Source organism: Hirundo rustica, chromosome Z (assembly GCF_015227805.2).
Source record: "Hirundo rustica isolate bHirRus1 chromosome Z, bHirRus1.pri.v3, whole genome shotgun sequence".
NCBI classification, from domain to species: domain Eukaryota; kingdom Metazoa; phylum Chordata; class Aves; order Passeriformes; family Hirundinidae; genus Hirundo; species Hirundo rustica.
In genome coordinates this window covers 78203946-78216566 of record NC_053488.1, presented here as the reverse complement: position 1 = coordinate 78216566, position 12621 = coordinate 78203946, and the positions used below count along the sequence as shown (strand labels likewise).

The 12621-nt window shown below is 40.2% G+C and overlaps 1 protein-coding gene across 4 annotated transcripts in view; it reads right to left on the bottom strand.

The window, feature by feature from the left end:
• The window catches only part of ZNF462 (zinc finger protein 462), a 64669-nt gene that overhangs the window by 26480 nt on the left and 25568 nt on the right, over positions 1-12621 (bottom strand). For 3 of the 4 annotated variants that reach the window (XM_040089586.2, XM_040089585.2, XM_040089587.2), the window contains exons 6-7: positions 9815-9933; positions 5446-5637 (exon numbers count right to left, since the gene is read on the bottom strand). In XM_040089586.2, coding sequence (XP_039945520.1) covers positions 5446-5637; positions 9815-9933 — 311 coding nt within the window. The remainder of the gene's footprint in view (positions 1-5445; positions 5638-9814; positions 9934-12621) is intronic. The other variant, XM_040089588.2, reaches the window with a different exon arrangement.

Sequence of the window (12621 nt, the reverse complement as noted above, 5' to 3'; positions counted from 1 at the left end):
GAGAAGCAGCACCAAAGGGGAAGGGATCATCTCAGGAACTTTCTGCCCTGATTGCAAGGTTAGAAAAATATCCCTTATCAAGAGTAACAGTGCACATGAATAAAAATAAGCAAGTCAGCCATGATCCATGATATGTATTTAGAAGACTCAACAGCAACAAAAAAACAGGAGAACACAAGAATCAGGGTAGTATGTCAGATCATATAGAAAGCCTGCCTCTCTTCTGAAAGGTGGAAGGCAGAATCACGGGCACCAGATCAGTGTATTTTCTTGAAAAGGTGCCTTGCTGCCCGCAGTTCTCCCCTCATTCTGGTAGTACACAAAATTGCTTAAGCAAAACCTGCCAAAGGCCCTCTGCACTCTTCAGGAGTTCGTCTGTGAGGCAGCACAAAAGAAGACATACAGTCTGATTATGCACTATCTACTCTGAAAAAGTGTACAGAAATGGGAAGGGATTTACAGTTCTGGAGCAACAGTCCAAGAAACAAGACTTAGTCAAGCAGTTTTGTGCCCCGTCTAGCTCTGGCAAAGCAAGCAGATGTATTTATATTTCAGTCTCTAGATGAGGCAAAGTTATTTTCCACTGGCAAGGGATAAAGTTCAGAGGGAAGAAACAGGAACAGGAACAGGGCACTGGATGTTTCACTTAGCAGTTTTCAATGAATTTGCTGCTGCTGTAAGTAATTAAATTTATTGAGGATGTTGACATACCATGTACTTGGGAGACTCAAGAAGTTCTTCTAGTTCTGACCTTACACGTGTTTTGTGATGTGTGCTGGCATTAATGATAGAATCTGTTTGGTTTGCACAACAGTGAAAAGCACAGTTACTGAGATTCAAGGGCACACAAAAAGTGTGCTGCTTTCTATAGCTCAAGACCTGGTGGCCTGTAAATAAGAAATGGTCTTCTACCATAGCAGCATGACTGAGGAGACATTAGAAACCACATCCAGATCTGTTTAGCAGCGCACTTTGCTGTTTTATTTTGACAATTCAATATTCCTAAACACTAGAATTTTAAAAAGCTATAATTTTAATTACTGCACGCAGTCATGATAGAAGGAAATTTACGAGGCTCCAAATCTGCCAGCCATATGAATAAAGTACTTGCTCTACAACATGGTTAGGCCAAAGGAGTTATTTTCAAAAAATAAAAGACTACTCCAAAAATCAGTAAGAGCAGCCAGGGCAATTTAAGGCAGGTATTTCACATGCTCTCAAGAAGCCTTTGCTGTGATTGAAGGCATAATGTGAAACTGTTTATCCATCTGTTGAGTCACTCTGCTTTATAGACTTTATGACAAGGGGTTGAGCTCGTGTGTCTCTCCTGTTTGTGAGAGGAGGGCAGATCACCACCTCACACCCCCTGAACACAAACACACACTTTTAACACCACAAGCAGTGTATGTGACCATGTGCTTTGCCCTCAGCTGATGATCCCTCTGCACACAACTCCTGCCATGTTTTCTCACGTTCAGCCACACAATTTTTGTGTCTCTGCCTCACTTGCAGCTCTTAAGGAAAGAGATGGAATCATTCCAACATGGTGCCTTGCCAATGCAGATTTGGGATTACATTGCCTTGCCCTCAACAGGAGCAGAGCTGCAAACACTTACCTGCGACACAGAGCCCCACAGGATGACATCACCATCAAAAAACCCCATTCTGGCCAGAGATTAACATGAATACAAGCTCTTATTCTCACAAAGACTGAAAGAACAGAAGCAGATCTTGGTGAAGAGATACATCCAGTCCTCCTAGCAGTATGTAGTATTTCAATTTACAATTAAATTTTGCTGCTCAAGTTCTCAGAACTGTTAAGGAACATTTTAGTGTCAATTGCAAATAAGTAAATACAAACAAACAAACAAGACAAACACTCATGCAAACTTATAGCAAATCTCCACCATTTCCATCTTGCAAGACAAAAAAATACCTGTGAACTATGAGAAGAATAAAAGAATATTTTACCACAATGGCAACCTCATTGTGTCAACAAGAGCTGGATACTGCAAACCATTCAGTGCCCCTATACTGTGAAAACCAGAAAAATTGCACTCATGACCAATATCTTCTGTTGAAAATATTTTGGGGTTTTTTTGTGACTGTTTGTAAGAAGAGCACCAATAAACCAAAATATCATCACTCCACACATCCCCAAAAAACCCACAGAGTGCTTTACTTCTGGTTAGAAGAGGATACAATGAAAACAGGTTCTTTATGTATTAAAATATTTCCCAGCAGGCAAAGAGGAGTATGATTAAAAAAGCAGGATCTTCTAATGATATATCTGTAGAAAAAGCCTTCTCTGATGACTCATCAGGAGTAACCATCACCTTCCTACACTACTGCCGTGAGAGAAGCACGTGTGCTCTGAATGACTGTTACTAATTGGACTGAAGAGGTTGTTATGCTTTCTAATGACAGCTGTCACCAGATTTACAGTTGGCAAGGATGAGTCTACCCAAAATGTTCAGCACCTACTCCACTTTAGTTTCAGTTCCATGAAAAGTCTAGCAGACACCCCAAAACACCTCTGGAATGTGCAGCTGACTACTTCAGATAAGTCTGCTGCTACTAACACAGAACTGTAAGAGATGAGCCACAGAAATCTAAATACATTCACCTTTTTTAACGAATGGATGGATCTAAAAGAACAAAAGGAATGTTCTAAGAAAGGCCTGTCAGGGAACAATTTTTGCAGGGAAAAGAAGCATTACAACTTCCACTGGGTTGCTGTCCCAGAGCAGCTCTATTCAGACATGCCGTCTGCTATTACAATTCAGTACCCTTCTCCCTCTTCTACATTTTTTACACAGCTCAACAATCAACAAGATGAGTTCTGCCAGCTCCTCAAATCTCCCCAAGCCATGCTGCTGTATTTCCTACTCCAACCACAATATTAATTCACAGGCAGGAACAGCTCCTTTCTGCAACCATTTCAATTACACAAACCTGATGCACACCTATCAACCTATAAAACAAGTTCTCTGGTAATGGGATGCAGCCTTTTGTCTGCCTTTCACCACAGCCCAGGTTCAGTGCTGCATCCCTGGTGAATTAACTTTGATCATGGTTCACACTGCAGGTTTTTCATACAGACCAACAGATAAAATTCAGCTACTGTACACCATGTCAGCCCTTCCTAATACTTCAGCTGGACATAACTGTGCCTGCATTTCCTATTACTGGGACCAGTATTTCATCTAGTCTTGCACACCACCTGCGACTCACAGGCCTCAGCCACAGAGGGAGTAATTTACTGCCATCTAAAAACCCAAAATACATGCAATGACATAAGAGCAGCCACCATTAACCTGATCTGCAGCAAACTGTATAATGTGAAAAAACTACTTAAAGCAGGTTATTCCTTCCTCAAGCAATGCTGAGAATGCTAACACCATTATTGTAACACCTGTACTCCAGCTCCCCAGTGGGTGGTTTCTATTATTGTCAAAGTGACTTAACTATTAACCCCATTTAAAGATGATCTAGCTAATTGGGACAAATTTGGCCTTGGTCTCAGGCTGTAATACAGATCTAGGTAACAAAGTCAACCCAATGAAATGCTGTTGTTAACAGAGTCATCACTTCAATTATTTTTAGGAAGAGTTCTTAAAGGCTGCAAAATTATCCTCTACAGAATACAGAAGGTATCCTGAATTTTAACTCCACTAATCCAGAGTTTGAGCTCCTGGGATAAGCAAAATGAAAAAAAAGTAACCGAACCATCCTTCCCAAAACTGAGTATTGCCCTTCTGTATCTCTCCACACACCACTAACAAGACTGCTAATATACAGGAAAGGCTAGGGCAGCCACTGGAAACTATTCTGCACTTCTTAAGTCAGTAATAGAACATTTTATTTTAAAAGCAGAAAAAAAAAAAAAAGGCAGTAGAACACGTCTCAAGATGTACCCAGCTTGTTGGATTAGCTTAAACTAGCATTAGCAAAAAAGCTCAGTAGTTGCACTGTTCCAGACAACCCATTGACAAAAAGGTTGTCTGGGAGCAGCTGGTCAAAATCTCTTGTTAAGATTCTGATTCTGACCCAAAATGTGACTTGCTAAATCACAAAAATACTTTGCCTTTTTTTCCCCCCCATTCAATTAGGTATTTCTATGCCAATTATCTACTTCTTTCAATTCCTGTCAGCTGTTTTCTGAACTTCTTTTCTTTCACTCTTTCTTATTTCACTTTTTTAATGGTGAGAAAAAGAAGGAAAATAGGAGACCAAAAATGTTACAAAAGAATTACTGATAATATTTAACTCCCATCCTTAGTTCACCAGTATCCCAAGCAAAACAGCAAACAACAAAATTCCTGCTGTTTAGAAGCTAGAACAACTCAAGCTTCTGGGGGGAAAAAAAAAAAAAAAAGTATTTTCCCCTCTTCTAACACACCTTCCATATATTCCAGTTCTTTGAACATCTGCAAATATTCTCCTTCCATGTCAATGAAACTCATCCAGGAACTACAGTTGAGGTTTCTCTTTTCCAAAGAAGAACTATTCTCTTAACTGGTAGGAAGCTACACCAAAAGATGCCCCGTAAGCTACTATTCAAAAAGCCTTAAAGCTTGCTGTGACACTCCACATCACCTCTTCTGTTTCTCTGTTAAACAGTGTCCCTCCCTCTGCTGCTTTCCAAGCATCTTCTATTACACCCCTCCAGCACAAGGGGATTAACAGCTTTCTAAACGAGCATTGAAAAGGAAACAGTGCTCAAGCTCTCTTTCCTGCAGCTGAATATCTGAAGGTAATTTTGGTGTCCTCTGTACAACAGACAACAACAATTATTACTCTCCAAACTCTTACAGGTTCACATTTTAAGCTTAATCATGCAGTTCCATCAAAGTGCTCTACTCTTGAGATTAGGTATTAGGAAAAACTTGTTCCCTGTGAGGATGGTGAGGCAATGGCAGAGGTTTCCCAGAGAAGCTGTGGCTGCCCCATCCCTGGAAGAGTCCAAGGTGAGGTTGGATGGGCCTTGGAGCAACCTGGGATAGGGGAAGGTGTCCCTGCCCATGGCAGAGGTGTGAAAGATGATCATCAAGGTTTCCCTTCCAACCCAAACCACTCTCTATGATTCTGTGAGTATAAAGGAAAATCAGGAGCATGGATGGAATTTGAAGATCCCTTTCCTACTGTCTATGAGTAGAAATTATGAGTCTGAAATGTAAATCTCTGTCAGCAAAGCCAGCAGTGACATGTTCCAAAGTCAGCTGGAGCAGTGAGGGAACAAATTAATGTAGCAGGAAATGGTGAGGACCTAAAGCAGATCACTTCCTACAACATGTTTACTCTTGGTTTTGATGCAACTTCTGGTTTCTTAATGACCAAATGAAGATGCTTTTGGTGCAAAGCTGCCTGCTGCAGTTTGGTTTGCAACAAAAATACTAAGCGGCACCTTAGACAATTAAATTCTTGCTCTGAGGCACCTCTTACCATTAGAGTCCTCCACTTCTTCAGCAGGAGTGTGGTTCTTGGAGGTGTGGTGGGCGTGTGAGGCTGCAAGGTTGACAATGCGGGGTCTTGGTAGTGTCAGTGCTTTCCCATGCACTTTCAAGGAGTGCTCTTTCAGCTGGCTGATTGTCATGGTGGAAAATGAGCAGGAGGAACATTTGTAGGCATGTTCACCTGGGTGAGCGAAATACAGGCAAGTCATCAGCTCACAAAAGAAACAAAATTGAGCCCTCACACTTCTCTTACTGAACTTGGCAGTAAAATTCCCATGGACTCTTCAGAGAAAAGACTGATCCCAAAGGAAACAAGCTACATGTGTCTCCTTGTTGGAGCAGTCTGGAGCCTGTGGGCGTAGACACCTGCTTTGGACCAAAGTATCACTTTCTGGCAACTGCAGATCCTTGTACAGTGGCTGATGTCAAGAAAAACAGAGACCAGACTTTCAGCATGCCTGTGTTGCATGGTATGGGAAGAAAACAGATTCTGGGATGAAAATGGAGTAACTTAAACACGGCACTTCCAAATTTGTTTGGAAGCACAACAACTGGAGGCGGTGAAATCATTTGTTTCTGCATGCAACACATCCAGCGTCATTGTTAATGAAGCAAGAAGGACACTACAAAACTCTAAAAAAGGGCCCTCCACAAACAAAAAAAAGAAAGAAAAAACAATTTAAAAAAAAGTGTGTGGTATAATTACATTTGGGAAAGGTTACAGTTTTCCTTATGAAAAATTTGCCATTAGGCAGCATCAATCTTCACAGAAGTAGCAACCAGGTCAAGGCTGGTGAACACAGCAATACCAAGTACAAAAGGGTGTTATCTACCAGGCTGTGTAGAAGTGTGTTATGAGAAAGCACCAAAAGAAGTGGAAGAATAGAAGTAATGCGCAGGAGTGGATTTAATTTTGAATACATTCCAAGCCATACAGACAGCAAACAAGGGGAAACAAATCCTGATACAAGATTTGTTTTGCACGGAGGCATGGAGGCAATTGGAAAACAAAGTGAAACTGTCCCAACACAAACAATGTGATATTATATACAGGTGCCAAGTTATTGTTTAGGAAGTGCCACTTCCATGTACAAGAGTAACACTGGCCACATATGAGTTGTACATCAAGTGCCAAAACTAATACAGGAACGAAATATTCATGAACAGTAAGTAACAGAAGAACAAGAGTTCTGGTAATGGATGAAGCAGAAAATGTTTTCCACCTCTTGACAAATCCAGCAGAGAAGGTTCTCAAGCAGCACTGGTTCCCACACCAGAAATAAGCGAACCAGAAGAGAATATCAAAACACACGTCTGCAGCCATTCAGAGCAAGCACACCTGAAAGGATTAGCAACCATCCTCCACAAAACTCCCACTCCTGTCTTCCAGAAAAAACATGCTAATCATCAGGACAAAATACAAAACTCTTAGAATGCCCTTTTTTGGTGCATCTGAAAAAGAACAGATCACTCAAAGAGTCTGAAGTGGTAAAACAAAAAACTGCCCTGGGTGTTTTTTCAAGTGACATTCCTCACCTGTGCATTGCACAAGTTACGTATTTCCATTTTACAAAAAAAACCAAAAAACCAACAAACCCCAAAAAACCCAACATTTTTTGAGTAGCACGCACAACGAGTTGCTCGATGGAACACAAAAATTTAGGGACAAAAGATATTCCAAAGTTACAAGATACCAGTGAGATACAGTGAGACCTTCTTGGCTTTGTCAATGTAAGAGATTCCTGGGTGACAACATGCACCAACCTTTAACTTAAAAGCGCGACAAGACATTAAAGCAAATAAAGGATGATTACATACCAAGCAGCCTAGGCACACTAATAAATATGCCTGCTATTAATTTCCAATGGATATCAAAACATGAAAGAATGTCTGATTGCAGAGGAAAAGCTACAGTTTGGCCCAAGAGAAGTCTTCTGCATTTTTTTCTGATTGCTAGTTTTGTGTCTCACAAAGTGATCATAATAATACACATACAAATAAATAAATGTAAGCATTTATGTTATGTAGTGGGTACTCAAAGCACTATGTTCCAAAATACACAGAAACTGAACAGAGCCAATGTTCTTATCTTACAATCACCGATTTCTGCATTTCCAGAGTAACTGCTGATTAAGAAATTGGAAACAGATTCCTCAAAAACACAGGCAAAAACAAAACAAAAAAAAAGAAGAGAACAGGTGAAAAAGTTGAGATGAAAACAACAGAGTCCATTTAGAAAAACTGTAAACTGTTCTGCTCCATGCCAAAGGAGATGGCACACACTGGATGAAAAACAAATGCTAGAAACACTGGTACCAGCTGTCACACAAGAACAAATTTTGTAGTTCACTGAATTTTGATCCATACCCAGAAAATGAGGGAGAGAGGCAGACTCAGTAAAACACTTCTGGATTCAGGATTTTACAGACTTTTAAAGATTTTTAGGAGACTTCAGGAAAAATTCAGGAGGACTGAAGTTTTAAATTCTAAACAAATGGATAATGAGACAATTGACAGTTGGAAAAAAAAAAAAAAAACGGTTAACATAAGAGAGGTTCAGAGAACCACATTATTGAAAAACTGGGGTGTCTGAGGAAGTCAGATATGTTTGTTCAGTAATACATATTTCTGAATGACTGATTCAAAACACACCAAAGGAAAGCTCTTACTGAAAAACACACAAGCGACTTTTCTGTGATGTGACTATTCGTTTGGTAGAAATGGGACTGAGGCAGAAACATATCAATAAGCCTTTGGAAACCCTATTACATAAGTTATTGTGCAAGCACTGTCTAGGCAACCATGAAATTGTGTTCTTGTACAATGCAAAACATGGCCTTTTCAAGGGGTGTCCATCCACTGAACCAAGTTCAGAAGCATGAATTCCTAATAAATAAATCAATGAATTACATAAAAAGAAGTGTGAAGTAAATATCAGTTGCACAGAAACTTTGGGTCTAAAAATCTGGCAGGTTCAAGCAAGGAGCCCAGGTGTGTAATATCATAAAGAAAACTATATTTTATGGTTGGTGAAAATAAAGAACCATGGCTCCTCCATGCTGGATGTGGGATGCTGTGGAAGTGCTGCATACAGTTGGATTTCCTAGAAGGGACAGAATGCCATGGTCCTCCCATACAAAAGGACGGTGGTAAAAGTTAAGCTAATCTATTTTATCCATCCAAGTACAGAAACTGGCACAAGCTCTGTGAAATCCAAAAAAAAAAAAAAAAAAAAAAAAAAATCACCACACACACACACAAAAAAAAAACCACCAGGAAACAAAATACACAAGAACATCGATCCCTCCTATATATCTGTAGATGAAAAAATGCCTTTGGATTAATGGCAACTTTTTTTTTTTTTTTTTTTTTTTAATGAGCAGACAGCTACAATTTTTTTTCGCCTTTTCTCCCCATTCTTCCACCTTCATCCTCCAACCCAGAGTATATGACTTTGAGTAAGCAAATAATACAAAAAGGAACACACTTATGGTGCTTTTTTATCAGAAACTTCTGTTCAAGGGGTTTCTAGTCACATCTTTTTAGCAACTGGGCTAGTTTTCACGTTTTTAGATTGGTCACTATTCTATTATTTGCATCAGAGTGCATGTCTGGATTGCAAACCAACGGATAACTTTTCAATGCTGGATGCATGACCGTGCCAAGAGTTTATAGCCAAGGAATAAAGATGAGGAAATCCTGAGTCTTACTTTTTAATAATCAAAGGTGCAATAATTTCAGGTGACCTACTCTGTGTGACACATCACCTTCCCAATTCCTGTTCCTCAGAAGCATGGCTTGCTTGCTTGCTTGCTTGTATGGATTCTGTACTGAAATACAGAGATTTGCAGGACAGATTTCCATTTGGTAATGCAGTTTTGACATTCTCAGTCTGTTGCACACAGACCTGACTCCCAATGTTTGCAGGGCTTGGTTTTAACATGAAAGCCAGCACAAGACTCTACCAAAAATGAAGGTGCTGTTCACAGACTTTTCCCCAGTCACCTAAAGCACAAACATAAATACAAAGAGCAGATCAAAGCTCACTGACAATTTCATTATGGTATAAGCGATGAACTCCACTTGGAGAAACACAGAAATAAGGAAAAAAAAAATCATTCATATAAATTAAAAGAGAAAAAAAGAGTTCTTGAAGTACCCATCATTTTAAATCCTTGCCCTTCCCATTACCCAAACTCCCACTTATCCCAACAGGTTCCAATGGCTGGCCAACCACGACTGTGGTCTTTTGAAAAATCTTACCCAGTTCTGGCGACAAAACACGTGGTTCGACCCAGCATCTGTGATCAGCCACAAGAACACATTTCAGCTGCAAGACTGAGAGGGAAAAAACTTACCAGCATGAGCCTTGAGGATATGGGTTTTCAGGCGGCTGTTGTAGGAGGACTTGAAGGGGCAGAGTTTGCAGCGGAACGGCTTGTGGTGTCCGTGGTGAGTCTGCATGTGGCGGTCCAGGCTTGAGAAGAGACAGAAAAGGGAGACAGAAAAGAGTCAATTGTTTCAGCTGTCCCTTTGGAGGCAAAGCAAAGCACCCTACAGCAACAGCAGAGCAAGCAAAGATCCTTTCTCACATGCTTTCTTCAACAAATTCAACAGGTCTGCTTACACAATAAACTCAAATCGAGTGTGAAGGAGAGGAGTAGAGCTGACATCAATTCTGCTTATACAGACAGGAAGCCACCTAAATAAACTTATAGGGCAAGATAAGTATAAATTAAGTTATGCACAATCCAGACTGAAAGGACCAGTTGAAGAAACATGAAACAGGCAACCAGTTATTTTCTTATTAAATTATCATTACACAAATTTTTCTCCTGCCAAACATTTTTGTGAAAATATATATATATCCCCTCTTATCCTGTTGATCAAGGGTAAAAAAAAAAAATAATTTTTTTTGTTGTTGTTGACCAGCTTTATTGAGGAAGCCTTCCTTTTGGTTATAGCAGCAAAAGCAGATTAGAGATCCTGCTCTGGGGAGGGTGCCAGCAGGCTACAGTTGATGAGTTCCAGGATTAAAAGGCAGCGCGGTTTCAGAAGCAGCAGTGTAGGAGATTCTACATGAAGCTCAGCAGGAGAAGAAGGGGTGGCAAAGACCAACCTCTACTTTCTTCAGGGAAAATGGAAGTACCAACAGCCCAAATACTGCGAAGTGATCAAAAACTGCTCTCGACACAATTTGTTTAACAGCTCAGTAAAGTTTGGAGGAGAAAAAAAGATGCTTCCCACATTTTCTAACAGAAGATCAAATTCATTCTAACTGAGTGAATCCTGCAGAGCTCTGCAGTTCTTACACTGTGGCTGACAGACATGAATTCACTGTCTCTGGGTGGCAGGCAGGTAGTCTGAGCCCAAGCTGTCAACATTTCCAGTACAGCCTCTACTTTGAACACATTTATCCTTTGTGATCTGGTCTTAGCTTGAGTCATCTCACACACAGTGATGGAACAACAACAGGGCAGAGACACTGCAGGGAGTTGCAATTTGCCAAAACTGCCCTCCACTCCCCCACATCAGTTCTAGATGTATTTCAGACATAGTTCTTTTTATTTGTCATAAATTGTCCTGCTTTTTTACAGAGTATCAATGTGTAGCTCAAATAGCAGTTGTTCCAGCCCTGTCACACTACACAAGATTTCACGTGATCTTTAGTCCCACACTGACAAGAGCCTGAGCCAGAAAATCCCTGTTTATGAGAGCTAACACTGAAGCCTGTGTATTCAAACATCTGATAACAGCAAAAAAATAGAAAATGAATTTGTATCTCCTCTCAGGGTCACTTCATACAAATACAACTTAGCTGAAATCCAGGACTGAGTTTGGGACAAGACAAAATGCACAGGTTTTCTAGAGAAATGGGGGAAAACATCTCCTAAATGAGTTAAGCTTTGAACACTTGCAGTGAATACTTCATAGAACAAAACTTGGTTTAAACAGCCCCCAGGGAATGACATTACTTAACAATTAGAGCAGACTGCCAAAGAGGTATGTAAGACATAATAAGCTATTATAAATATATATACCTTAAGGTATTTGACATAGCAATAATTAAAACTATATTCACAGCCAAAGTTTGCCAGCTGCACTCTTCCAAAAGGAGGCTTTAAAGTTTTGGTCAGATTTGGGAGAATAGTCGGCTGTTTAAACGTTTGGTCTGGTTTCCTTCACCGACTTAATCTCCCAGGAGAATAATTGCATCAGAAACAAAAATAAAAGAAGAAGCAAACAACTTCAACAACAAAGACCACACCTATTAGCAAGTTATGTGGTGAGTTCTTCCCTGCCATCCAGCACTGTTTGATTTACCCATCCCACAACTTCTGGGACATGACTTATCCTCAGTAGGAAAGAGAGTGACTAGACACCAAACTCAACAGAGGTCTGATTGTTCAATCAAGATCACCAGGAAAAGAGCAAGGCTTGCAGGGGCTCCCCTCACTTTAGGCCTTGCCAAAGCTGGGTGGGATACACCCAGTAGCGCATGTCCTTCCCCAAATCCCTCTCCTACCTTCGGCTGCTCAGTCCCGTGAACCTTTCCAACTGTGGCATCAATTTGCAATGCTGTGACACCAGCAGAAACCTTGCTTTTTTAAGACAGGGAACTAAAAAATGTCTTTTCCTCCACATGCATTTGATTGTGACATGGTGACATCATCACCAAATTTAAGAGAGCTGTGAATGCATGCATCAAATGAGCACCTGGATCTGTTTACTTTTGTTAAAACAGTGAACAAGCAGCTCTCTCCCCAGAAATTAAGAGGAAACACAGACCTGTGAATCAGGTCCAGGGAGCCAATGGAAAATACATCACAAACCCCATTATTGGGGGGACACATATACTTTTATTATTAAAATAATTTTTAAAGCTAACAAACTTAGAGCTAAGTGAAATCTCAGGGAAGCAAATTGGAAGAAATGTGACTATTAATGATGACCATATATCAGACAAGGAAGCAGATGAGGGAGTCACTCATACAGCACACCGGTATGAATTTGAAATATCTGTGGACTGAATTTGCATGCCATAATTATCATAGAAATATGATTTAAGGTAAATTTATAACACTGTTTTAACATTAGAAACAAAAACTCAATCCACAAGGAACTTTAGTAATTACAAACAAGGTAGTTATATCCATCAGAAGTC